The 27631-nt window shown below is 45.0% G+C and overlaps 1 protein-coding gene across 16 annotated transcripts in view; it reads left to right on the forward strand.

The window, feature by feature from the left end:
- Positions 1–27631, forward strand: part of LOC148641195 (protein Aster-B-like) — a 188290-nt gene that overhangs the window by 143269 nt on the left and 17390 nt on the right. For 11 of the 16 annotated variants that reach the window (XM_088619621.1, XM_088619612.1, XM_088619613.1 and 8 more), the window contains 10 exons: positions 1456–1666; positions 6603–6623; positions 8702–8725; positions 11602–11622; positions 14846–14869; positions 23658–23742; positions 24614–24717; positions 25502–25597; positions 26013–26093; positions 26677–26792. In XM_088619621.1, the coding sequence (XP_088475747.1) occupies positions 1456–1666; positions 6603–6623; positions 8702–8725; positions 11602–11622; positions 14846–14869; positions 23658–23742; positions 24614–24717; positions 25502–25597; positions 26013–26093; positions 26677–26792 (783 nt within the window). The remainder of the gene's footprint in view (positions 1–1455; positions 1667–6602; positions 6624–8701; positions 8726–11601; positions 11623–14845; positions 14870–23657; positions 23743–24613; positions 24718–25501; positions 25598–26012; positions 26094–26676; positions 26793–27631) is intronic. The other 5 variants (XM_088619616.1, XM_088619619.1, XM_088619614.1 and 2 more) reach the window with 4 other exon arrangements.

Below are 27631 nucleotides of genomic sequence, written 5' to 3' on the forward strand. Positions count from 1 at the left end.
GCTTTGTTTTAATGTATGATTATAATATAATATTGGCTCAGTCAGATGAAAGCTTGATGTAACTTGATAACTTGAAGAAGTTGCAGAGTCTTGCTTTTTTGTGATACTTTTTTCTCTCACATTGATGTCTAAAACATGCTTCTGTAGCATGCCTTTGAAAAGATCATTAATTCAATCTAAACCAGCAATATACAGTAATTCTTCATTATTCAAGCTTAAATCTTTCCTAAAATATACTTCTAAGGTGAAAACATTCCTGGTTAATTATTCAAGCAACTTGCTTAAAGTCATTAGCCGATGCATAAACAATAGGTTGTTAAACAATAAAACTGTCCTAAACATTTATGGTACAGTACCATAGGCATTAGCAAATAAATAAAAAGTTCAAATGTAATATAAAAAATACAAATAAATTAACGAGAAGATGAGAAAAGAAGGATCTCTGCAGTTCTTTAGGGAGCCCAGCTCGTTAGAGTGAAAATCTGCTCGTTAAATGAACACAAAGAAATCACTACATCGCGTACAAACCTCGTACAGCAGTTGCTCATATAGGGAGGGATGACTGCGTGTGAAACAGAAGCTGTCAAAGTGTTCTGGCTGGCTGTGGGAGGTGTGGCAGCAACAGCAGCACTGCTGCCTCCCAGCTTTTGTCTCTTGGGTTTGATGTACCATCTGCATGGCGTTTTCATGTTCTCACTCTGTACACATGTGTTTTCTCTGGATCTTCTGTTTTCCTTCCACCACCAAAAGGCCTGCAGTTTGACGCTGTGCCTATTAGCTGACTGAATATAGCTTCAAATCTTTCATTCCCACTGGAATTACATTCTTAAACAATGCAAAGTAACTACCTTGTCTCTTGTTTCTTATCTCCTGTAACACTACTGTATTCTCTTCCGTTTTGGTGATATTTATTTGTCATTGTGTTGTGTTTGACTGTGCCGTAAAACAAATTTCCCCCAGGGGACAATAAAGCTTGAATTGAATTGAAAGACTGTATTGCAAAAACTCTTGTACATAAGAAATTCACTGTTAAACCTTTTAAGGATTTCATCTGTGATGGTGGGCATCAGAGTTCCTTTATTGTGCTCTGTTGTTTTCCGTGTTCCTTGTTGCTAAGAAATGTGTTTACATATTTAATTTTGATTTGTTTTGGAGTTGTAATTTTTTCTAAGTTGAACCTATTTATAACATGGGAACTGGCTCCAACTCCGACATGATTATGAGCTCAAGAGAAGTAAATCAAGGCTAAACCGCTCTTAAACACCGTAGCTTTGTTCAAGAGGGGCAGAAAACGAATTTGCAGGTGCTCTGCGTGTTCTGTTTTCAATTTGTTTTGGCGGTTGAAAGTGAGTTTCGCCGCAGAACTCGAATGCTTGTGCCGGCGCGGTGAGGTTTGGGGTGTGCGAGGTGAGTTAACCCCTCTCCCCGTCTCTCCCCCCCTCCCCCTGTCTCCAGCACTGCCAGTAACTCGAACAGGAGCACGCCTGCCTGCTCGCCCATCCTGCGCAAACGCTCGCGGTCGCCGACCCCCCAGAACGTGGAGGGCGAGAACATGGTGGAGAAGGGCTCGGACCACTCCTCGGACAAGTCCCCTTCCACCCCCGAGCAGGGCGTCCAGCGCACCTACTCCGTGCAGTCGGCCCGCAGTAGTGGCAAGAACTCCAAGGTGAGACCCCGCCGGCCGCCGGCCGCTCGTACCCCTGCCCTCTCCGGGCCCCGCGGGCTCCCCCCCCCCCCCCCCGGCCCGAGCACGGCCTCGCCTGGCGCCCTGACGTGAACAGGCACCCAGCAGCAGGCTCTGAATTCACCCTCTTCCCTCAGGGCGGCTGCCGGGATCTTGCATGGGGGGCAGCAGAGCCAATCGAGTAATCCTTCGGATGAGACGTGAAACCGAGGTCCTGACTCTCTGTGGTCATTAAAGCCCAGGGTGTTTCTCGAAAAGAGTAGGGGTGTAACCCCGGTGTCCTGGCCAAAATTTCCCATTGGCCCTTATCAATCATGGCCTCCTAATAATCCCCCTCTATGAATTGGCTTCATTACTCTGCTCTCCTCCCCACTGATAGCTGGTGTGTGGTGAGCGTTCTGGCGCACTATGGCTGCCGTCGCATCATCCAGGTGGGGCTGCACACTGCTGCTGGTGGAGGGGATCCCCATTACCTGTAAAGCGCTTTGAGTGGAGTGTCCAGAAAAGCGCTATATAAGTGTAAGCAATTATTATTATTATTATTATTATTATTATTATTATTATTATTATTATTATTATTAAAGTGGGAAGAGAAATGCAGGAGGGTGTGAAGCAGGAGTGCTCCTAACCCTCTGCTCGTGCACAGGGTCTCTAAAGCTGCAGCTGCACGACAGGGCTAGCAGCTCCTCACGCGCCAGGTCTGAGATTACAGGCATGTTAGGATTGTGGGTGCATCATACTCTTGACATGCATAATACAACAAAGGGAGCAATGACCCTGTCATCTCTGAGGTTCATTCATCTCCTACAGATGCAGTGCGGCTGGTTATATACATTCTGGCTGGAATAAAATCCTGGTGTCAAAACAGAGAATGTGTATGGAATTGAAGGGGAGGTTCTTTCCATGAAACCCCAGGAGAATCTTCCATGTGGGCTAGGGGGTCCACAAAGTGATAGAATTCACTTCACTGAAATGTGCTTTGAAAGTGTTTCATAATAAAATGTATGAATTTAGCCACTGAGTGTTTCTTTTGATAAGATGACAGTAAGCAAACCCGAGGCAGAGGTAAATGATACTCTAACAAGCTTCTCGGATTGAAAACCTGTCTTTTATGAACTATATTGCCCTTCTAGCTGCTTACCAAAGACTGCTTGGCAGAACAACACAACAGTAGACAATTTAACAACCGCTGGCCATGTGGTGGAGAGGAAACACAATCTCCCAGTGGGAAATTATAATATGTAAGTTAGCCTAGTGACCTATGTAACCAGCCCCAATACACAATTGTGTTATCTGTTCATAATCCATTTGTTCACCAACTAGGATTTATTTCAGATGGCGTCATTTAAAACTCATAACATCCTTACATAAAGAGTTGTGGAAGTCTAGAGCAGGCTACCCAGCAATGTTGTCAAAGCCAGTAACCTGGCATTTTTCCAGAAACAGCTGGGCGTGATCCTTGATCAATTGGCTACTAAACACTAAACAAGCTGGGCTGAGTGACCTCCTTTCCGATCGTGAACATTATGTTCCTACAGTGCCGTGAAAAAGTATTTGATTTCCTCCCGATTTCCTCCGTTATTGCATATTTGTCACGCTGAATGTTTTCAGATCTTTAGACAAAATCTGATATTAGATAAAGGGAACCTGAGTGAACAAATAACACTTTTTTATTATTATTTCATTTATTTAATGAATAAAGTTATCCAACACCCATATCCCCTGTGTGAAAAAGTAATTGTAAGAACTGGTTGTGCCACCTTTAGCTGCAATGACTGCGACCAAGCGCTTCCTATAATTCAATATCAGTCTTTCACACTGCTGTGGAGGAATTTCAGCCCACTCTTCCGCACAGAACTGCTTGAATTCAGAAGCATGTGCAGGTTTTCCAGCATGAACTGCTCGTTTCAGGTCCTGCCACAGCATCTCTATTGGGTTTAGGTCGGGACTTTGACTGGGCCACTCCAAAACTTTAATTTTGCTTCTTTTCAGCCATTCTGATGTGGACTTGCTTTTGTGTTGTGGATCAATGTCTTGCTGCATGACCCAACTACACTTCAGCTTCAGCTCATGGACAGATGGCCGGACATTCTCCTTAAGAATTTTCTGATACAGAGCAGAATTCATGGTGCCTTCAATTATGGCAAGTCGTCCAGGTCCTGAGGCAGCAAAGCATCCCCACACCATCACACTACCGCCACCATGTTTGACTGTTGGTACTGTATGATGTTCTTACTATGGAGTGCTGTTTGCTTTACACCAGACATAATGGGACCCATGTCGTCCAAAACGTTCCACTTTCGACTCATCTGTCCATAGAACGTTCTCCCAAAAGGCTTGGGGATTATCCTGGTGCTTCTTGGCAAATGAGAGACGAGCATTTATGTTCTTCTTGGTTAGCAGTAGTTTCCGCCTTGCTGCTCTCCCATGAAGCCCATTTTTGCCCAGTCTCTTTCTGATGGTGGAGTCATGAACACTGCCCTTAGCTGAGGCCAGAGAAGTCTGCAGTTCTTCGGATGTTTTTTTAGGATCCTTTGTGACTTCCTGGATGATTTTACACTGCGCCCTTGGAGAAATTGTGACAGGCCGGCCACTCCTGGGAAGACACTACTGTTCCAAGTGTTCTCCATTTGCAGATGATGGCTCTCACTGTGGTTTGGTGGAGTCCCAGAGCCTTAGAAATGGCTTTTTTTCTGATCTCCAGGAATTTCCTTTGATCGTGGCATAATGTGCTTGTTGAGTCTTTGTGCTGGCAACTTTATGGTAAGGGTCAGAATACAGTAAGTGAGGTTTAAATTGAGCAGGGCTGGCTGTAATCAAGATTGGCTGTGTTCTAATTATGCCTTTAATTGGGTTGATTTAACTGGGGGGCAATTACAGTTACACAGTGCCAGTTGGTGGATAACTTTGTTCATTAAATAAATGAAATACTGTAAGTGTGTTATTTGTTCACTCGGGTTCTCTTTATCTAATATTAGATTTTGGTTGAAGACCTGAAAACATTCAGTGTCAAAAATGTTCAGTGGTAGAGGAAATCAAATCAGGAAGGGGTGTATGTGCCAAATTATTGGTTCTGTTTTATCTTTGTATCCTCTGTCATTCTAACACTGACGGTGCACCCTACCGATATCCAGGAAGTCCTCTTGTTTTAGCTGCATCAGCAGACTGAAACAGGAGTGCATTTATCTTCCTATCATTGTTGTGCATTAGCAGTTAAAAGTTGTTTTTTTTCCTCTGTCAGTCTACCTCTCAATGAGTTCGGTCAGCAGAAAAGCAGGTGAGACAATAATGCATTCTCAGTGCCATCCCTAGAATTAAACACAACTGTCTTAGAGATTATTGTGGGGTCTCATAAACAGCACATATATTATGTACTGGAGGTTACAGTGTGAGTTTTACGGTTTTGTGTTAGGTGGTAAAATTTCCTAAACTGACACTTTATTAAGAGATGGCAGGAGACTAGGGTATGGCCTCTCGCAATACACGAACCTTCATCTTTGTCTGCTGCACATCTCTGGTATGTGCATTCTTTAATTGGTTTCATAGGGTGTCTTTAGTTATCTGCCTAGGTGTCTTTAAAATAAACGAAAACTTGTATGAGTTTCACTAGCTGTCTCATGAAGAGCCATTCTCTGATTCACATTAGATGTGGCTCACTCAGGCGATTTTCTGCTTTCCTCTCATCATCAGGCAGGCTTCCCGGGAAAAGTATCTGAAATGCATTATTAATTTACGGTTTAAATCTGTGGGGGGGTTATGCTGCACACCGTGCATTGTGACTTATCGAGTCGGACTTGGTTTGAAAGTGAAGCCTGTCCGTATGGGAACGGGGGCGTTCCCCGATGAGCGTGCGCTGGGGACGAGCGGCGGTGCGCTGACATCAGAGATCAGAGCGCCCCCCTTGGATCAGCGCGCCTCGGGTGTGAGTCTGGGCTCCCGGGCGCCGAGTGAGACCCGGTGTCTGGGCCTGTGGGGGTCGGCAGCACTGCGATCAGACAGCTCACAGCGGAGCTCAGCCATTCCTCGACATGGGAGAGGAGCTCTGCGGGGAGTCACAGGAGAGGAGAGCAGAGGCGTAATTAAAAGCCTGAAGGTTTCTCTCCTAATTGCTTATTCTGGCAGATGCAGCTCAGTTTCTCTTCCAGGACTTCCTGTTAGTGTAATAAGAACAGCCTGTACCTTGCTACTGGGAAATTTCAAAGAATGCAAGTGCGTCTTTTCCTTGTACAAACTCTGATTAGACTGCAGCCTGGAATTAAAGATTTAAAGCAAGTAAGAGACACAGTATTGCTGGATTTGCTGAGCCGTGACAATTACGGCAAGAGCTGCACGTATGCAGCTCAGAGCCCAACTGGGCAGCAATAAAGTGTGATACTGGTTTGCTCTACCTTTACACAGGCTGTATTTTTGGCCTTTCCTCAGAATTCATGCCACATGTGTGATGAATAATTTAAGCAAACAGGATGTTTTCCTCTGTTGTTGTAACGTTGATGGGTGTACTCCTTAATCATATTTCAAATCAAATACCAGTAGTGGGGTACTGGGGGTCATTTCCTTAGGGCTGTGTAATGCGTGAATTAGACTGTCTAACAAGTGTGTGTCATTCTGCAATATCTAAGCCTGTCACCAATGAAGTCTGATTTTAGAATGTGATTATTTCAAATGTCAGTCCCGGGGATAAGACCCCACTCCCATCTGTCAGGCTATTGTCGAATGCTTCTTGTGACACTGGCATGGTTCTTGATGTCTTGTATTGTCAATGCGTATCACTCTGCTCATTTGCGTTGTGCACCCTCACACGGAAACGCGTTATTGTCACCCTGACTCGGCTGTGTCCGTTTCTTTTTTTTTTTTTTTTTTTAACCTGCTGTTTCAGTTGTGTGATCTGATTGTCTTTGTTCTCTTCCGTGCATGCTAGTCTCACAAGCGACTTTCCAAAGTAAGCCTCTCTCTTCTCTGTTGTAGACTTGGCCCTGTCAGTGCTGTGTCCCTGTCATGTATCTGTGATGTGCTGTCCCTGGAGCTCCCACTTGCCCCGCTGTGTCTGACCCGTTCCCACCCCCCATTCAAAATCAAGCAGGCTTGATTTTGGATATATTGTATCAGCTTTGGTTTCTAGATGGGCTGTGCTTGTTTCTCTGGTTTCTTTTCTCTTCCCCCCCCTCACAAACCAGTTTCAATATGCAGTATTTCAAATACTGTCCATAAATTACTGTTGTTTTTGTTTGGTCTGAATTATGAATTGCCCTGTTTTTTTATTTTTATTTATTGAATGATAGGAGCGAAAGTCGTTTTATGCAATTTAAGTCACTTGGTTTTGACAGTAATTCTAAATTAAAATCACCTGGCAGTTCAGTTTATGGCTTAAGACGTACAGTAGTTTAAACTCACTTTTTTATTTAATTTCAGTAGTAATTTTACAGAGACAGTCAGGGCAGAGGGTTGAATTGGGAGGAGGGAATAATCAATCCTGAGAGGAGGGTGGAATTATATTTCAGGTTATATATAATTATATATAAAATCACTGCAACACTGACAGTAATGTGTGTTCTCCCTCTGAGAATTTAGAACTGATTATAATGCTGCTCAAAACCATTTTTTTAATAATTTAAAAAGCACAATCTACAATATGCATCAAATTGATTTGTAAAACCAGAAAGACTGGTTCAAATTCTCAGGCTAATTTTAGTTTCCCGCAGAATTAAAATTGAGTGTGCGAATTTATAAATGGATATCTAGGAAAACAAACAGGAGTTTTTTGGCTTAAAATTACAGTTTTGATGACTGATGAGTATAGTCCCTTAGCTGAGATAAAGTAGATGTAACAACAGTACTATGGTTTGTGGCGAGAGAAACTCCTTTAAATGGAGCATTTCTTTAGAGATAAGATCTCTTTCTACGTCACACCCTTCTTGTACTGTACATTAGCCTTACTAAAGATATATGGACTCGGTAGCTTTTGCAGTGAATTATATGGATATTTCAAGCCAAGGTGTTTAAACCGCATGATGAGGTCAGAAAGAGTGATCTCTTAGCTGACATTGTTGATCGCCCTGGAGTTAATCAATACAAATCTGTGGAGAAGCTTCAGCTTTGAAACACTGATTTACATCTGTGCTGCCTGCTATACTATGAGCTTCTTTAAACTAAAGACAACCAAGGAATTGATTGAAAAGCACCAGAATTCAGTCAAAGGAATAGAATATGGGACTATTTTTGGAGAGGCTAGGCATTGCAAAAAAATACCTTAGAAAAAAACAGACAGCACAGTTTTTTGTTCTCCAGATAGAAAAGGGTTCAGAAATTTTAAAATGTAGCCACCCTCACACTTTTTCTATAAATCTAGAACTAAATGATTTTCTTTTTTTGTAGTCTTCAGGGGGGTAAGCATGCAGTTTAGCATTGATCAAGGAATAATGAAGACAGAGAATGAAACGTTTGAAACCACTTGACTTTCTCGGTTCTGCAGGGGTTTTCCCTGCAGGGCAATTTAGTGCCGGTGATTACAAGCTGGCGCCAGGTTATTGAGGGTTTCCCTTCACTTTTTGGTTGTACAGGACTGGGACATTGGCCTGGGACACTAGTCTGTGTTGTGTGTATATATTTGACAGGTGTTGATGCAGCTGCAGGTCACTCCACAGCTGTGTACAGTGGCACTCAGGACATCCTTCTCTCAGGGCTTTAACACAACACAGCAGACTTACACAAAATACTTCACCTGGAGCTGGTGACTACAGTATGTCATGACCACTATTGTGGACATGGCAAACAATTATACTAAAGCTTTTTTTTTCCCCACTTGTTCATAGTGCACAGGAATATAAAGAGATCAGGGGTGTTTTTAATGTCAGGGGGAAACATTTTCACTGCCTGCTTCGATCCGTTCTTTACAGTCCACTTGAGAGAGAGCACAGGGTTGCAGAGACCTGAAGAATATTGTGATGATGGCTGTGCCTTTGTTTGATGCATTAGGAAGGAACATTTAATTTTCTTTGCTTTTTGTGTATTTTCTTCCAGTATGACAGGCTAAACCTGATAAAAGTAAGGATTTTGCTTTTTTTAAAAAAATATCTTTCATTTGTTACTCCCCTCTCCCTCCCTTGTTTTGTAGATGTTAGAGACTCCCTTATAGAGCTAGAACTGAGAGCACATGCTTCTTCTGCAAACTCAGTTACAAACAGATTATCCAGGTCAATCTGCCTTCCTTCACCATGGATCGTCCTTGATTGATTATCCTAATCAATATTATTATCTTCAGTTAATTTTTTTCTGGATCAGGACTGAGATTGCTTTTTACATTCAGATAATTGATTGATCCGACCTCTGAAGAAAAGTGTCTTTTCTTTGCAGTAAATCCAGTGAGAATCTCAATTTTTACACCAATAATGAAGAATTTTGATAATCCTACTGAATGAGTAGGGGCACGGCCGAGGAGCTAGCGTGCAAAGATGTAGTGTTGCAAATAGTTTTTTTTTAAATGCTAGACTTTATTCATTACTGATCCGGGCCCCCTCTCGCAGCACACTGATGATCTGCTGTGCATGCCTTTCCTCCGCCTGTGGTGTGTCCTGTGTGTTTTCAGGAGTCAGGGGAAAGGGTAATACATGTCAAAAGCAATGCTATCCGATTCACAGAGCAAAGGGGAGACCTGGAATTCAGTTTGCAACTGGATGCATTTCGGGCTCGTCCCAGGACGAGGCCGGTGCACATTCAGTCTGGATTCTCAGAATACTGCTGATAGTTTGCACTTAGGAATTCCCTGTACTGCCTTGCGCTGAAAGAAGCTGTGTTGTGGATGTTCTCCATTGAGATTTTTGTCACGCCTGCTGCTTCTAACGGAGGAGATATTTGCCACATGGTCCTGTTTTATCAGTGGAGGGTGGTGCAGGAACGTTTGGGGAAACATAATAATACCCTAGGAAATGACACCTAAAGCAAAGCAGGCAAACTCTCGTGCTGCTCAGCTTTGCTTTTGAAAAATCGCCCCCCTGCGGTCGTGTGTTTTTAGTGCTAAAAAAAGGGAACCTGTAGCAGAACAGCGTCCTTTCTGTCACAGGACACGCCTCGAATTCTGAGGATAAGTGGGCCCTGTTGCTGAAAGAGTTTGATTTCAGATATTAACTGTATTAAATCACTCATTCTTACGTCCCGAGGTGAGTGATGGAGCTCGGATTTTACGTGGTCCTGCTTCTGAAAAACATTACTTCTGTACATCGCAACTGATATCTTCTTCTGTTTTCCAACACTGTCCTGCATTCAGAATGACAGTATGAGTCCTAGTGCAAGGCCTGTCAGGCTGGAGGTGTAAATCCTTTCCAATCACAGCCACACACAGTCATCCTTTAGTCATCCATAAGACATCCTCCTCAAAAATGTGGGACATTGATTACTCCCATTAAAGTATTTGTGCTCAAGTAACGGATAATCTCTTAAGGTTAACCTGGTTCTTAGTGTCTACCTCGTTGTCTGGCACTTAGCCTAGATTAGACTACTGTCTCCCTTTAGCCTCATCTGTTTCACATTGAATTATAACATCTTAAGAACTACAGTACATTAATCAATGCCAAAGCGACCGGCACTCTGTAGTGGCTGGGCAACACGTTTTGTGAGATTCTGTAGCATTAACGTGAGGACATCTCGTCAAAGGCGAAACATCCCAGATTTGCACAGGGACCTTGTGAAGGGTTAGATTTATCACCAGATAATTTCAACACACCCTGCAGTCCTGCCATCCATGATATGAACACATATTTTAGTGTTCAGAGTGCTACATGATATGTGCAGGTGATGGGAGGTCGAACATAGCTACTGGGTGTCACCTTTTGTTAATTGTATTAAGTTCTTGGGTTTCAACTATGCATCAGCTTGACCATTTTGGACCATTCATTCTTAGCTTTCCCTCCTGTTTAAAGTGCTGCACCAGTAATAGATGTGTCAGAGGTGTTATGTTTTGTATGAAATCCTGACTAAACTCCTCATCCTAGGAATGTCCGTTCTGAAGGATGTCACATTTGACTGCCCTGGAGCAAAAGCCCATTAATTCTATCACAAGTACATTTTTGTTTTAGGACTTTTCTGTTCATGTCGTTCATGAGTCAGATTCTTCTGCGCGTATGCAGCATGTGAAACAGATTCAACACACAGTGCACTCTCTCAGTAAACTGATCCTTGTGAAAAAAGATTAAAATACTCCCCCTGGAGGCTGGCAAGGAACACTGCAAGCCGTTTCCCGTTAGAATTACACGTCCCAGCACATGATCGATTTTGTCTTTGTTCAAAGGTACAATTTTAGTAACACACCCTTATAGTAAGTAGGAATAGTACCTTCATTAACACCTAAACTACTGTTCAAATGCAGCTGCATTTGATGTCCTTTAGCTTCGTTTGTATCATTCTGTCTTTCCAGCTACAGTATGATATGGTTCTAGCTTTCCAGACTTTGCCTTATTATTTTTTACGTGCTGGTTTGCTCTCTGTATGTCTTGAAAATATTTTAAATAATCATCCGAACTACAGTATGTGTCTTTGAATCTCAATTGCAGTTCTGAAAAGCCTTTTTGTTTTCATTTACATTGATGCAGCAGAGTTTGTAGGGGGTATTTTTTCTTTTATTTGACCAGTTTCCCCAGTCTGCCCTCTGTCACAGTCCAGTCACAAGTACAACCTGGCGTTCACAAATGAAAGCTAAAGAACTATTAAGCAAGAGATCACGACACTGTTTACAGAACACAGTGCCCTCTCCTGTGCCGTAAAAGGGGCTGTGCTTAGCCAGAGACACCTGAACTGTTTACCAGTTTATACATGACGTATAAATAACCTCTGAATGCCTTTTTCAGCAGCTCAGACAACCCACCAGTGCTTCTGTGACTCACTGTCTGTTTTTTCTGTTTTTCTCTTTTCTGTTTCCTTGTTCACAGAAAAGCCAGAGCTGGTACAACGTAAGTCACTTTTTTTCTTTCTGTTTAGTTGCCTCGATAAGTGGCGTTCTGCCTTGTGTCTGGAGGTCATTTGTTACAGTACGTGTGGCAGCCAAGCAAACCTGATTCTGCTTTTAAGCTGCAGAGCATGTGGTTTTCTCTGTTTGTATATAACCGTGGGACTCGTTAAGCCAAAGAAAGGTGCCTGTTGTGTTGTGTGCTTGCTGTTCAGTCTGTCAGAGACCTTGACCGTGTGCTGCACAGGTACGGCTTCACAGTGGAAGAGGGAATGTATATCAGCTTAGTGACTGCTGCACATTGTGTTAAAGCGCCAGGAGATTTCAGTCCAGTTGTGGCCTTTCATCTGACAGTCCAGGGACGTCAGGGCCAAGCAATAGACAGGTTTCTCTTCTAGATTTGCTTATGGCTTGGTATTCAACAGGTTAAATCACCTGATCGCCACTCTGTCCACTCGGCTTTTCGAACAGTGAGCAAGTTTAGTGCTTACGCAAAGGCCAGAGCCACTAGAGAGTATCACAGCCAGTCACAAGTCAGCTGATCCAAACGACACCAAAAGACATGGCATCAGTATCCCAAATTTGTATACTTTATTTGTCGCAAAGCACAGGGGGAGTGAGTAATAAGTGTGTTCTGAGGTGCAATTGGAAACTGCTTGAAACTTTTTTTTTTTCCAAAACACAATAGCTAAAAGGAAACCTGAGCTGTTTAAGAAATCAAAGAAGTTAATGATATTATTAGTTTAATCACGGGTTAAAGTACTTAACTGAAAGCTCAGATGGAGCATATCCAGCAAGAGTGTGGGTTCTGGTACCAGATTTTGGTTCCCCGGGCCCTGGGCCATGCAAGGTAATTTCTGATACATGGTAACAGTTCTAATGCCTGCAGCTTGTATTAGATACAGTAACCCCGTTTCTCCTGCTCCCTCGTTAATCCTGGAGCCTTGGGCCTGCCACTGTGTTGGATGGCTCAGGGCACCTCTGTGCACAGCACTCCATACTAGCTGCCTGCAGTGGGTCCTTTCACTGTCATACAGGGGGACCACCGCTGACAAATATACATGCAGGCGAAAGGAACGGTAGGTGTGGTATTAAATCAAGACATTGAGCGACCTGGCCAGTGCAAAGTCTTTCCACAGGGTTGAATGAAGTAGACACTGACAACCAGCACATCACAGTCGCCCCACATGGCTTTTTTTCATTAAGAATTGCTGGATTGATTGGAAAGGGGTTCTTACTGCTGTAACTCCGCTGTGTGCTAAAGGGATACTGAGAGGAGCTAAAAGAGAGTTATTGGTGTACAAATGTATCCAGACTTCAGTTGTAATTGATGTTTTCGGCCAATACAGGAGAAAACATCCGTATGCAGTGAACCTGAGTGGCCGCTAGGGGGAGTGCCGAGCCCTAATCTTTTGAAATGTCCTTCCTCGTTTTCTCTGAGGTTTCTGCCTGAAAACCCATACTGAGCAGGATGGGTCTTGTGCCGTCCGTTATTCTGTCTCTTAATTCCACATCTGTGTCAGCAGGTTGTGGATTATAGCATTTTCACGGTCATTTGTGTATGAAAACCAATAGACAGCATGTGGCCAGTACTACTGCCATAAGCTCTAGTTCCATGAGAATAGTTTCCAGCTAGAGGAGACCGTTTGGTAGTTGACAGCTTCTTGATTCAAGGATGTCATCCAGGTGTTTCTTGAAGGATGCCGAGGTATGGGCTTTAATTACATAGCTATATGGCTTGTTCCATTCCATACTCCTACAACCCTTTGCGTAAAGAAACCCCACCCTCCCCAAACACCCACATGCTTTTTTAATTTGAAATGCACTTCCACATAGTTTACACTTTCATACTCGTAACATATAGCTCATTAAGGTGTTTGCTTAAAATATAATATAATATATAATATATAAAAATATAATTTTCACTTACTCTTTACTTTTTTTTCTTTTCACTTTACTTGCTTGTAGTGCGACATCTTATTTACACATTTGCACGTGGGCTAGCTCCCTGTCTCACAGATCTCAGACAGCCATCACGAAGAAATACGGATCTTTCACTTCCTCTCTGAACACAGCAGGGCAGACGATTCTCACTTGTGAAAAACTGCACATCTTTGTGTGCTCACCTTTTAGCCAAAACAAGGACCCACAGCGCAGTGAGTCAGCAGTCCAATACAGTGTGCAGCTCTTTGTGTGGTGTGGCTTGTCCTGCACCTGCAGAAATCAGCATGACAAAAGAAAACACAGCTTATGTTGTACAGACTGATACAGTATGTGCACAAGTGACTTCCACTGATCACCATTGAGAAAAACGCTGATGCATTCCCTCTAGTTACTGTGTCCCGAGCAGTATGTAACAATAAATATGTACAAAGTGACACCAAGAGATGATTGCTTTTACAGGTGCTACCTAAAATAATATTTATTTTTAAATGGCAGGAATTAACCCCTGTAAACAATTCTAAATTATGTTGGGTCTTTTAATGTGATCGGAGTGTTATCTTGTGAAGCAATGCCTTTATTTGGTGACTCATAACATTGAACTTTTAAATACTGTGGGCAAGGTCTGTCTTGTGGTGTCGAATGCATTTCAGAATAAGCAGAAATAGAACCAGATTTATGTTCTCATCGAATGTGTTTGTTTTCATCGAATGTAAATTTGTGTTTTTCAAGAAGGGCTCCATGTAGTATGGAATTGCAAGACAAGACGAATGAAGGTGGATAACTCTGGAGGATAGAAATGCTGATTTTCTTAATCATGCTAAGTAAACCGCACAGGATGGTTAGATTGATACAGTCTGTATGATTTTGACCCAGAAGGAGGGAGTGTGGATGTGTTTCTTAGCTGGCAGTAGCTCAGGGAACTCAAGCCCAGGTTCTTGCACCCAGTTCAGCGCCCTGTGTAAACGATGCCCTTGTGTAGCACTCGCCCCTGCCCTCTTGACTGCAGCCTTCCTGCCTGGTGCCCTGCCAGTCAGAACGCAGTCTCGTGTCGCTGTGTGTAGGCACCGATGCGTCTCCGGGCTGGAATCTTCCCGGGAGGAGCCCTCGGCCCCGTGCGGGGGCATTGCGTCCAGAAACCTGGAGAATAATGTGTCTGCTTTTGCAGTCGGGCGTCTCGTCTGTTTTTTTTTTTTTTTTTGGGGGGGGGGGTTACTTGCTGTGTTGCTTTCCATTTATTACTTTTTTTTATTCTTTTCCCATGTGCTTCGTCTGTGTGTTTCCAGCATGAAAGACAGCACATCATGAGAGTAAGCATGACCCGTACTCTTCACGCCTTCGATTCTCGTGCTTGTCCCCGGGCCTGGTGCCCCTGGGGCTCTCCAACAACACCTTGTTTCCACCTGGCTCCCGCTGCCCTCACTGTCACCCACTTCGATCCTAGAATGAACCCGCACGCGCTCATTGGAGCAGTTTTAAATGTTTTGCATTCGACCAAAAAAGTCATCGTCTGCCAAAATAGACGCCATGAATTCATTAGCACGATTTGCCCAAACAGAGCTGCAATAGCAAACCCTGTTATTATTTTTCAACACATCTCACACCAGAAGCAAGGGCTTCACAGTTTTACCAGCAACTGCAACTGAACTTAGCTCTCCCGGTGCGGGAGAATTCGTTTGTTGGGAGGGATTTGATGAGAATGGAGCACGTTTGCGACACTCTTCCTCAAGCAGGTGGCAACAAGGTAACCCCGGCCTTGTTCCCAGTTTTCCTTGCTGTCCTCGAACCCGTGTTATTGCGCCAGGTAGTAGCTGTGAATCGGCACAGTTATGCTCGCCTACAGATCCCTTCAGACCTGAGCACTGTGTGCTTCATGCTCACACTGCGTTCCGGGAAGCGCTCTGTGTTCTGTGACAGTCTTGTGTCTGTCAGGTATAAGTCTGCTCTGTGCTCAGTCTTCTTGCACCTCTTCTGTAGGACACTTGCAGTGCAGATCGATTTACAGGAAAGGGCTTGTGCCACCTTCTTTAACTGCATCACTGTAAAATGTAAAAATCACAGAATAGAAATGACCAGTGGTGTGTCAGAGGTTCCCACAGGAAAAAGCAACTTTCCAGATTTCCAGGGAAAAATACTGTACAGTTTCAGGAACTCGTTGTCTATGAGCCTCACACTTGCACTTATTGATGTATAAAAATCAATTAAATTGCTCAGCGCTCCCTTCATTTTATTAGCATATTTATAGTTAGGAAATATATGAAAATGAGACCAGAGTTAATTAGAAGAAAATGCAAGAACTGGAAGATTAGATAACAGTGTGATCTTGAAGTGCATTTTTACCCCAGCTTGCAGCTAAAGTAGAAGCAATCTTATGAAGTAAGAATGTCACCTGGATTCTCCTTGTTTACTGTATGTCAGTCTTTCTTCTCAGAGTTTTAAGACACCGATGGCAGTTCTTGTTAAGCATATATACAGTACTGTACCTGGTGCAGTTTTGTGGCTTTTTATTCATGTATTGCTCTTAGTCTAACACTGTGCACCCTCATTCTGTTGTTCTACACTTGTCAGTGTAGTTTTTATAGTGGCATCGCATTCTTATGTACAACCCAGCTAGATAAAGCACCTTACAGTACAGTCTTGTTGTTTTTAGCCCATGACAAACTCTTACTCCTTTTTTATTCTGTCACTGCACTGCTGTAGGGTGTTGGTGTGAAAAAGGATTTTCCGACTCTGGTCCTGGTCTAGGGTGGGGGGGAGGGGACAGTGTAGCTGCAGGTTTTCAGTCCAGCTGGGCTCTTAACGACCTGAGTAATGACCTGGCTTAGTGAGACCAAAAGCAGCAGCAGCCTCACTGGCACTCCAGGAGCACGATTGGAAACCCATGGTGTAAAACTACAGTTTTGCAGCACGGCCCCCCCAGCAGAAAACCGGTGTCCTTCGAGCACATTAGTGTCGAGATGTGCTATTGCACTTTCGAAACTCGTGAGGCTTGTCAGCTGCACGTTCGCTGTCGGCCTGATAAGCCTGTACCAAGTACAAAGGATCTGTTGTTCGAGAGGATTTATAGAAGTCAGAGTCTCGCTGTTACTTTAACATCGGCTACTGTACACTGACACTGGTGCCCTGGCTCCGGGTCTGGCGCGAGGAGTTCGGTTTGCTTCATGGCGGGCCCGGGGCAGGAATCCCAAGTTTCATTCTTGCAAATTTCGTTATTTCATCCGTGCTAAGGAACCACCTGTTTAATGAAAATTTCCCGAGGAAGCCAGACCGCATGCAGAAGTGGGTGCCCCCATCTGAAAATCTGTAGCAAGTGCACAAAGTATTTTTAAAGCATAGCAATACAGTACAACTCGCTTGCCATGTGTGTTTTATTTCAAAATTTAAGATGAGTGTAAACCTGTTTAAAGAAGCTTTGTGGTATGTCTGAATATTATTCCTCCATTGGCTGGAGAGCTTAATGTGTAAGAAAAACAGGAAAATCACGTTGCTTTTCTGGGCATTCTCTCCAGACAGAATGTAGAATCACCACAGAATGACAGAGGCTGGACAGCGCTTTATCAATGTAACTGCGGCTTGTAGCGTTACAGTAAATAACTGCACATTCTGTACTGTATTTCCTGCCTGTGTAAATAGCTGGGTACATCCTATGCAGTATTTAAAATACTGCTGCACCTCAGGCAGTCGGAAGCAGTCTGTCCGCACAGAGCAATGATGAACTTCCATGGCAATGATGTCGCCCTGATTAAAACATAACCGTCCAATGAGTTCTGAGCTAGTACCACTCTGCTCCGGCTGCCTGCATCTTTGACAGAGGTTTAAGTGCAGTTTGATTGTCTTTTCTGCTGCTGCTGTCCCTTCAGTTTTCCCTCCTAGTAGTCCCCTTGGATATATTGTGATGAAGGCAGGGTAAATGCAAAAAGGGTTAAAAGGGTTAAAAGACACAAAGAGGTTTGTCTAGAACAATGTCTACAGGAAGGAAAATGCGTGAACAAACTCATGGGACAACAAGTACCACAAGTGCCCACTGTAAGGACTCTCCTTGGGAGACGAGTTGTTATTTTTTAGGGTTTGTGTCAAAAATGGTATGAATATAGTACAACAATAAATTAGGCTACCTCTGAGCTGAATATGAACAGAACTAGTGCCCTGGAAAATTCTCAGTGTCATAGAAATCACCTACAGTGAAAAAATTGTTTATTTTTGTAGTCCCTTCTTCCTCATATCCCTTGTTTAATTCAGCCATTTGATTTGACGGTCGTATTTCATAACACTCCATCAAATTATTTTGTTTAAAGGCAACGGGGAGTTGTCTAGATACTGCTGGTCTAGTCTTAACCGGAGTCTGGGAACCGGAGTCTTGCTCTGATGAAATCCAGTGGTGCTGTTAAGGGGCATTGACATGACCTTGACAACTCACTGCGATTTTTTTCCTGAAACGGGCGGAGGCTATAATTCAAAAGCTCTCCGGCAAAAGATGGGTTTTATTGCAAATGTCTTATTTTTTGTAGACCTGATGTTGCTGGTGACAGAATCTCCACCTGCCTGGAAGTGAAATCACCGATTTCCTTTGGTCCTTTTTGTGTTTCTGTGGGAGGCCCATGTTCATTCGAATCGGTCTCCTTGCACATTTGCCTTTCCTTTGAAGTTTAAAAAAAAACATGAAACAGTGTTGGAAATTGTGGCCTAGTATGCCAGCTATACGATACTATGCCAACACGGTGTTTTTGTTCCATGCTTAGTGTGTAGCTGTGCTCTGTTTCTCCACTTTGAGGACACGGTGTCAGGAGTGAGGAAGTTTTGTAATAGCGCCGGGAGAGGCTTCGCGCCGTGGAAGCTGTGCTGCTCTCACTTTTTTGGAACGGAAACAGATCTGGGCGAGAGGGGAATGTTTCGCAGAGGCCAGTGAATCACCGCAGTGGCATGAGTCAGGCTGTGCCTGCGTTCCTCCTCCCCACATTCCCGGAGAGAGGTCATTCACCCCTCTGGCAGCGAGAGGGAGGAGGGGGGGGGGGGGTTGTTCACTCTGAGCCCTGCTTGCAGGGGAAAGGTCTGTCACACAGGAGCATCCCGAAACACAAGGAGATTCACTTCGGCAGCAGCTGCCATCACCCGTGATGCGCACTTAGCGGGGTGTATACCGTATATTGCCTGGGAGTCTGACGATCTCAGCGCAGCGCTTTATTGTAAAACCGAAGGACCCATTTTTAAACAGGGGTGTTTGCTGAGCCTCACAAAGGAAAAGCACGCATTAAGTCGCAGACAAACAGTTCGGCCTCAGACGGAGACTTTCGAGAATCAGGAATAAATGCTGATTCTTTTTATTCCGTTCTGTAAAGCTTCCGAACATGCTGTCCCTCACTCATCGGGTCTCTCTCCGGTCCTCCGTTTGTCCTTGACCACAATAAATTGGTCACGGGGTGGCTGGCTGGCCTGAGTGATGGGCACTTTCAGCTCCAGGACTAGTGATTGTTCTGGCTCTGCGGCGACGGGCTCCCTTGACTGTGTAATCTGCCGAGCCCTGAAAAGGGAGGTGAAAGTTATAGGAACGGTGTTTGTTGTTTAAATGTACAGTACCTCGCAGACAAGGTACACATTTCTGTTCTCCCGTGTGCCACTGTACGTCTCTTTTCATTTCAGGTTAGGGAGAAGTGAGAAGGGCTTGGCTGACTAAAAGCGTACAAGCGTGTAACTCATTTCAGGGGCTTTATTGACGCATAGATGTGCAGTGAAGTAAGCGCACTGCCTCGCAGGCCGCCTATCGGGTGGGCAGGGTGGGAGAGGCATCTGCGCTTTGTCGGGTCTCACAGCCGATCCCTTCGGCCAAGAGCTCCGCTCTGCTGAGCGCTCGTCTCGCCCATCTGCTTCTCATTTAGCAGCGCAGCCCTGGAGCCGTGCCTGGAGGTGGGTGCGGGAGGTGCGTTTCTGAGTGAAACTAGAGCCCCCCCCCCCCCCCACCGCCCTGTTTCTCCACCCAACCCAGTTTCCCTCCCTCCCTCCCTCCCTCCCACCCACGGAGCGCAGTGAAACTCCTCGGGAGCTGCTTTCTAAGGAGCTCTCGGCTGTCGGCGAGGCAGCGGTCGGGTGTGTTCTAGGAGCTTGCTGGCACCTGCAGGTCACTCCCCGGCGGGGTACCAGTCACTGCCAGCTCTCAGTGTTTGCCTTGTGGTTAACGTTTAACCCGCGCCGCCGGTGAGACTTCCTCTGTGCACCGGGCGGCGAAGCAGAGGGCTTCCCTCTTCTGACACTCTTCCAGAGCTTTCACAAGAGGACCGCTGTGCCCATGGCTTGGGGCGCCCGCGCACGTGTGTGACTTCTTTAGGGGTTTACCTTGACGTTTTTTTTAAAGCGAAATATCCCGATTGCTTCGTTTCAAAGGGATATGTTTATCCACTGAACCAAAGAAAGTTCTCTCTTCGTCAGCAAGCTCTCCGACAGCTGTCCGAGTCGGAGTTTGGTCGATCCCACTGATGCTGAAGAGAAAGAGGGGTGTCATGACTACGGAAAAGCATTGAAGACATTAAAACCCAGCCAGGACATTTCATCCTGGTGCGTATCTTTGGTGCACCAAGTTGTATCGTTCCAGATTTTCCTTTGGACTTCTATTTGGATCAAAACTTTGGTCACACAGTTTAACCGGACGGATGTCCTTCACTCATTTTGGCTTGTCCACGTGTGGATGAAGCAGAAGAGCATCTGATTGTCGAGAAAAGCTGTTAATCTGAAGATGATTTCACGTCTGCAGCATCTTGGAAAAAGCAGCAGAGACTGAGTGCTGTTTCTGCCAAACTCACTCACTGTTTTGGGTCACCAGGATTGGCTACAGGAGGAGAGTTTTTTTATCATACTCTAGAAGCTTTTGAAAATGGTCAATTTCCCATCTGCGACATCAGCTGCTTCCGTTTCTTCACTTCTGTACCACAGTCGCCCCTGCTCTCGTCCGTACTGACGTTCTCAGTTAAGCCATCCTGTGCCACACAGCTGGACGGAAAAGCATCTTTCCCCAAAGGCAGACCACAGCAGTTGGGTAGGAGAGGAATCGTGCTGGGGCGAGAAGATTTTAATCGTGGAAAAGTTTCACAATGCGCCCTGGGGGTTCTGTTTGCCTAGTAACTGGATCACTGCTTTCTTAGTTAAAAATAAAAATAAAAACTGTAGTTAAAAAGCTACACGTTTCCAGGAACGTTCTATTTTTGAACATCACAGATTACGTCTTGTTTTGCTCTTTTGTTTAGCCCCATAAACTGTGGACTGACTTCAACAGTGGAATAGCGAGGGGCGATGGTGCTTATTTATTCCTACACAGAGAGTGGTAGCTGATTTGTTTGCTAATAATTCTTCTCAGATCTGCTGTAGCATCGTGTGTAAAAAAGGACTCTGCTATAACCCGAGTCTGCGTGTTTTCTGGCCGTTCTGGCAGTGTGAGCTATTCGTTGAGGAAGTCTGGTTGCGATTCAGGTCCAGCTGGCTTCACTCTGTTTCCCTAACGCTGCAGGGGCGTGCTGGTCACAGACTCAAGAAACAGCACGTGAGAGAGTGAAGTAAGAAAAACAGTACCTCCCAGCTTAGGGTCACTGTTACTATAGGGCATCAGTTATACAGAGAACTGTGACAGCTTTATATCTAAGTCATGTGCTTGAAATCGGCTGGGTTCAGTGGCTGGAGCATGGGGGTGAGATGGATTTGAAGAGTTCCAAGCTAAGGAGCGATCACTTGGAATGTTAAAAGAAAACTATCAGAAGCTTCTCAGTGTGCGTCGTCCTTGCAGCCTACTGTACATGATTGTGATGTGCTAGACTGACACAGACGTTCTCCTGGGTGCTGTAAATGACTTTGACGATTTGAAAAATCAGAAACGACAGCTTCTGGGGGGGTTCCGGCGCCGCCTCGCTCAGCGTGACCCTCTGGCGGATTTGGTTCGGGCTGCGGGCGTGATAAAAGGCTGCCCCTTCCTCCGGTATGGAGGCTGTGCCGGACTCTGTCTCCGACTGGGAAGCACTGCTGGAGGCGGAGAAAGTCCAGATGCGCTGGTACTGCCAGAGCTTCACCCCGACTCCAGGGGAAGAGGACGGGCCCGATTGGGCCAACCAGGACACCCAGGGCTTGGAGGACATCCCCGCTGTAAGTGTGTGGCCACCACCCAGGCTGTGTCCTCCTGGGACCTCCCATTACTGCCACACCGATGGCCGGCCTGGTGTGTTCCTGTTTGCACTGTGTGTTTCAATAGCGAGGTTCTGGATAAGCTTCTTGTACAGAGATGCAGTGTTGTTAGGGAAATCTCTGAGCAAGTATCCATCCATACTTATATCTTCAGTGAGATTAATATGTCCCACAGGTGTTCAGGCCTAACTACAGTAAGTGATTTCATGAGAGGTCACATGCTTGCATGATAGTGTTCTGTGTTTGAGATACAGTGCTACGTAGCAAGACGATTGTTAGGTGTTTTAAAGTGAGTAAGTGGTTCGCCCTGGTCCTCTATACTGTGTTGTTTTACTTTAAAGAAATAGACCATGATATGTAGATGAAAGAATGACCTTCTCCCGACTTTGAAAGAAAGAGAAAAATAGTTTTTGCACCGTTAATATTTGCTGGACGTTTGCAACAGCGAAAACAATAACTGTATTCACCTACAGTATGTAAGCAACTTTACACATGCAAATAGGTGTGGAACATTTGTATCATGTTTGTTTTAAGAGTTTCTTTGAATTATACTCTTGTGAGAGGATTTGCAGACTGATGAACATTTGAAAAAATGCATAATCTCATTAGGAGCTACTTTTAGTATAGGAACACAGATTTTAAAAAGCGTCTTTTGAGAAAAATGAAAACTTGTAACTGAAGGGGAGGTCTGTCTTTAGTTACTGCGTTGGCAAACATGGCTTCCTACAGCTGTTTTTCTTCAAAGACTGAGCAGCTGTTCAAAATGTTTTGAACATTAACAAATTCTCAGAAAAACTCACTTCCTTTTTTAAACAGGATTATGATGCGCAGTATGTCGAGGACAGGAAAGTCAAACCCTGAATAGCAAGAGAATAGCTAGGTCTTTCATGTGAAAGAATTCAGTGTTTTGTGTTCAGGAGGTGTCAGGCTTCCACTTAACCACAGAGATAAACTGGCAGTGTCCTATACCCACATCCTGTTCATTCCAATTATTTGAGCTGTGCAAGGAGATAAACCACATTACCTAGAATTAAAAAAAAACATATATAGATATACATACATATAAAACAGATAAGCTAAGATACTTAATTACTTCATGGCCACCATGGAGAAGGTGGTGATGCGAATGAACAATAATCCTTAATGAGATAAACGAAGATAAAGGAGATAGACATGGCAATTTGTTTTTAAAACTTTTATTATTACTGTAAAGAAACGGTTGCTTGAGTAGTTGGACATCTTGTCTTGGAAAGTCCTATATTGGTGTTAAAAAATAAGCTATTTAAAGTATACTGTATAGAGAGAGAATTAATAACCTGCTTGGTCACTCCCACTCTGGAGCTCCTGGGATCAGAGAGCACTCCAGGACCCACAGATTGTTTACAGTCGTCTGAGTTGAGCATTTCATTTTTTTTGCAAAACATTTTCTAGGACAAGAGTGAGGAGAGGCTCATTCCAGGAAATGTGTGTTAAAAGTTTGTTGGGCACAAGGTTTGTTTGTGTCTTGTTTATCGAGAGGGCCTGTCCCTGAGGGAGGGACACAGCCCGCGTCCTGCTGGAGTCCTTCAGTGTGTCAAAGGTGCCGAGGAAAACAAGCATGAGGAGGGTCGCCTGCAAACTTCACCCTCGGGAGCCAGGACTCGAATAGTATCCTAGGCACTGCCCTTCTCTTTTTGAGATACTGCGTAGATACAGTGACTAACCTCGGCAAGGCATTCCCCAGGCTTCCACATGAATCCAAGAATTCATGAGTGGCTCTTGTGAGTGATCTAAAACCCCGATGAGCACCGGTAAGCACCGGCACATTCCCGTGCTTCCAGAAAAATCAGGAAGTGATCCCTGTAGGATTGCATTGTATGGTGCTGCAAGGAGAACTTTGTGAGTCTCTCACTGGTTTTTTTTTTTTCCCCCCCATTTTGTTTTGTGTGTTTTTATTTGTAGGTGTTGAGCCCCACATACAAACAGCGCAATGAAGATTTCAGGAAGCTCTTCAAGCAACTGCCCGATACTGAGCGGCTCATTGTGGGTGAGGAGCTGTTACACCCTGACAGGCTCAGGGGAGTTTTTGTCACGATTCGTGAGATTGTCGTTAAGTTGTATTGCCTGCAGTACTGTACTGTATATCCTGTGCACTGAGGAAGCACAAGCTTTAAACGAAAAGCTCTATGAATTTATGTGGTGAACCTTTAAGTCCTGTCATTACATAAATAAATTTATAGGACCAAGTAAAGGTTTATTCTATGCTGAAAAGAGAAGAAAGTAAGCACAACGTTTCGGCTATGGGGCCTTCTTCGGGTATTGACACCTGAAGAAGGCTCCACAGCCGAAATGTTGTGTTTCCTTTCTTCTATTTTCAGCATGGAATAAACCTGTACTTGTTCCTTTGCAGCCTGTGCATGCTGATGCAGCTGCCTACTTGAACTAAATGTATTTCTATTCTGTAAGCAGCTTTAGGGAGTTTCCTCCTCTTGGTTTATCTAAGCTTATTGTTTAATTTGGGTGCTGGCTGGGTTTGGGCTTTATTAGAGGCTGGACTAACAAGTCTTCGAACAGATCGCTCTCTCTCAAAGACTCAAACTGTAGAAGATTGATTGACAGTACACAGAGACTGTGTGGAATGCAGTGAGTGCGTTCTACACTGCTGAAGTTGAAATAAGTCCATGTTGAGACATTAAGACATGTTAATGCATCATAACTCGTTAAACTCCATCTGTTTTTGAGATAAAAGCCATTTGAGCCCTGACTGCACCTGAATCGGGATTTTTTTAATTGGGCAGTTTGTGCACGTTCTGTGAGATCCGGCAGTATGAGGTGGGAGAGAGCTGTCTGTTGTTCGGGTTAGACATCTGACCTGGCCTGGGGATTGACTAGTAACGACCTTTCACCTCTGCTGGCAGATTACTCGTGTGCCCTGCAAAGGGATATCCTCCTTCAGGGCCGGCTCTACCTCTCCGAAAACTGGATATGTTTCTATAGCAACATCTTCAGATGGGAAACACTGGTATGGATCCTGGTTTCTGGAACTTTCTCTTTCCTTTCCTGTGTTGTGTGGCGGTGTAGTCGCTCTAAAACTGTGGCTCTGGCTCCTTCAAGAGAACGCTCTGCAGCTTTGAAATCGCGAGCCTGTCGGAAACAGGAACTGCCTTGCCAGGTTTTAAAAAGTGAGCATGATAAGGAAGTTCACTTATACAGGCCAAAGTGCATTGAAACACAGCGCAGGCTCTCCCCCTCATTCCAATTTGGAGTTCCTGAAGGTCCTTCCTTCAGGACACACACTATATCTGTGAGTCACAGTTTTAAAGAGCTGAATTCTGGGGGTCTCAGCACTTTCTTCCCCTCCCCCCCCCACTTCATTCCAAGGTGTTTTTCCAAACTTCCCACTGCGCTGCGGTGTGGGTAACAGTGCGCTGCTCTGCAGAGCAAACAATCGCTGTGGTGTCATGGGGCTAAAATAGCCCAGTTCAGTGAAGCTTCCTTCCCTGATCGCCAGCCTGGACACTCGGGGTCACAGCTGGAAATAACTCCCACGCCTGCACTTCCAGCCGCGTTTGAGTTCCGTTGAAGAGGCGGAATACCCGCTTCCTTCATATCGCCTTCTTCCATACTGTAATCATCTCATTGTTGTTGTCGCACAATTGAAAGTCTCATCCGCACGTGCTCGAAATTGTTGTGTTTTTCTCATTCTATTAAAAACCGAGGCTGCGGTCCGGAGGTGCCAGGGCTGCTAGGTGGAGCCCTGTTCCCCTCACTGTCCCCTCTGCTCTCTGCCCCCCCCCCCCCCCCAGCTGACCGTCAGGCTGAAGGACATCTGCTCCATGACCAAGGAGAAGACCGCGCGCCTCATTCCCAATGCTATCCAGGTTTGCACTGACACTGAAAAGGTAGGCGCTCCCCTGCGGCGGCTGCTCTGGTTCTGTAGGGTCCGATCGCACAGAAACCCACTGGCGCCTGCAATCCACACGCCTCGAAACACGCAACACGCAAAAACAACTGGGAAAACACGTACTGTCTATACAAGCACACCTGAAGAGTCACTTACCTTTAGTGCAAAACATAATGTTCCTCATTCTTATGCAGCTTCTTGAGTGTATTCATGTAGCATGCACACTCGTAGGGGTTCAGCCCTCAACAGCGTGCACAGCTGCCTTGGCAGGCCTGTGCTGTGTTAACACACCCAGCGATCGCCGATTTACCATTTCCAGGCCCGCTCGGCTGCACACGCCCTCACTGCTTGCTTGAATGCAGACCACATTCTCTTCTTCCTCATATCCGCGCCTTGCCTCGGCTCTTCCACAGCACTTTTTTACCTCGTTTGGAGCCCGGGACCGAACATACATGATGATGTTCCGGCTGTGGCAGAACGCGCTGCTCGACAAGGTAAGCGCCCCCCGCTGGTAACAGCTGAGAACTGTCTTTGGCGAGCGGCCTCAGTGGCTGCTGGTAAAACATGAATGTCCTTGAAGTGGAATCTCCAGAGGATAGAACTGCATCTTTTTCTGAAAAGGTCTGTGTTTCCTTTTGTTTCTGCAGGGAAGTAGAAAATTACATCCTCCTGTCAGAACTGTCAGTCAGTTCAGTTGAACAGTTTTCAGCAGGTTTACAGCGTCAGTACAATGAGGTAGAAATGAACTCAGTCTCGATCTTGACATTTTCTGGGGAGTAGTTATTATAATAATAATTATGATTGTTATTATTTCCACCAAGGCCATGCATGATGTTGTAGGGTTTGCCCACCAAATACATTACAGGTCCTCCGAGAAATTAAGTTGTAAAAGGGACACCATTTAGATGAGACTGACAACACTGTCACATTCCAAGAGTACAGTTAATATGTTATATGTTTCAAGGTATTTTGGAATTATCAGTATTGAAGGGTGGCAGCATAGTATCGCATCAGAATGCACAAGGATTCCTTGTAGAGCAGCAGGTGAACTTGTGTGTCCTACTCTCTGCCCTGCAGCCTCTCTGTCCGAAGGAGCTGTGGCACTTTGTGCACCAGTGTTACGGGAACGAGCTGGGCCTGACCAGCGATGACGAAGACTACGTGCCACCAGACGATGACTTCAACACCATGGGGTGAGTACTGATCACGCACTGGTGCAGCTATTGTTCCTTTGCCATCTGGCCCCTGGACCGAGAAGTGACATTCACACCATACGCCTGACCAGTTTTACATGTAGTAATAATAATTGCTTACACTTATATAGCGCTTTTCTAGACTCTCCACTCAAAGCTCTTTACAGGTAATGGGGACTCCCCTCCACCACCACCAGTGTGCAGCCCCACCTGGATGATGCACCAGTACTCTCACCACACACCAGCTCTCAGTGGGGAGGAGAGCAGAGTGATGAAGCCAATCATTAAAAGGATTAAGATTATTAGATTAGTAGGAGGCAATGATTGATAAAGGCCAATGGAAAATATGGCCAGAACACCGACATAACACTCCTACTCTTTTCAAGAGACACCCAGGGATTTTTAATGACCGTGGAGAATCAGGACCTCGTTTTTATGTCTCATCCGAAGGACAGCGCCTTTTTACAGTATAGTATCCCCATCACTATACTGGGGCAGTAGGACCCACATGGACCGCAGGGTGAGCGCCCCCTACTGGCCCCACTAACACCTCTTCCAGCAGCAACCTTAGCTTTCCCAGGGGTCTCCCATCCAGGTACTGGCCAGGCTCACACCTGCTGAGCTTCAGTGGGTTGTCAGTTGTGAGCTGTAGGGTGATGTAATTGGTGTGGTTCAGTGCCTACAGTAGACCAGATCCACACAAGCTAAATGGAAGGTAAGGCTCTGGGAACTTATGTTCTTAGATCTTCAGGAGGTGCGTCTTCTGCACTCATTAAGAAATTATATACAAGATCCATCTTTTTTTCCTCGACTTGAGACCCTGGAGCGCAGTTCATTGA

The sequence above is a fragment of the Lepisosteus platostomus genome, chromosome 25 (genome assembly GCF_059453375.1).
Source record: "Lepisosteus platostomus isolate fLepPlt1 chromosome 25, fLepPlt1.hap1, whole genome shotgun sequence".
Taxonomy (NCBI): Eukaryota; Metazoa; Chordata; class Actinopteri; order Semionotiformes; family Lepisosteidae; genus Lepisosteus; species Lepisosteus platostomus.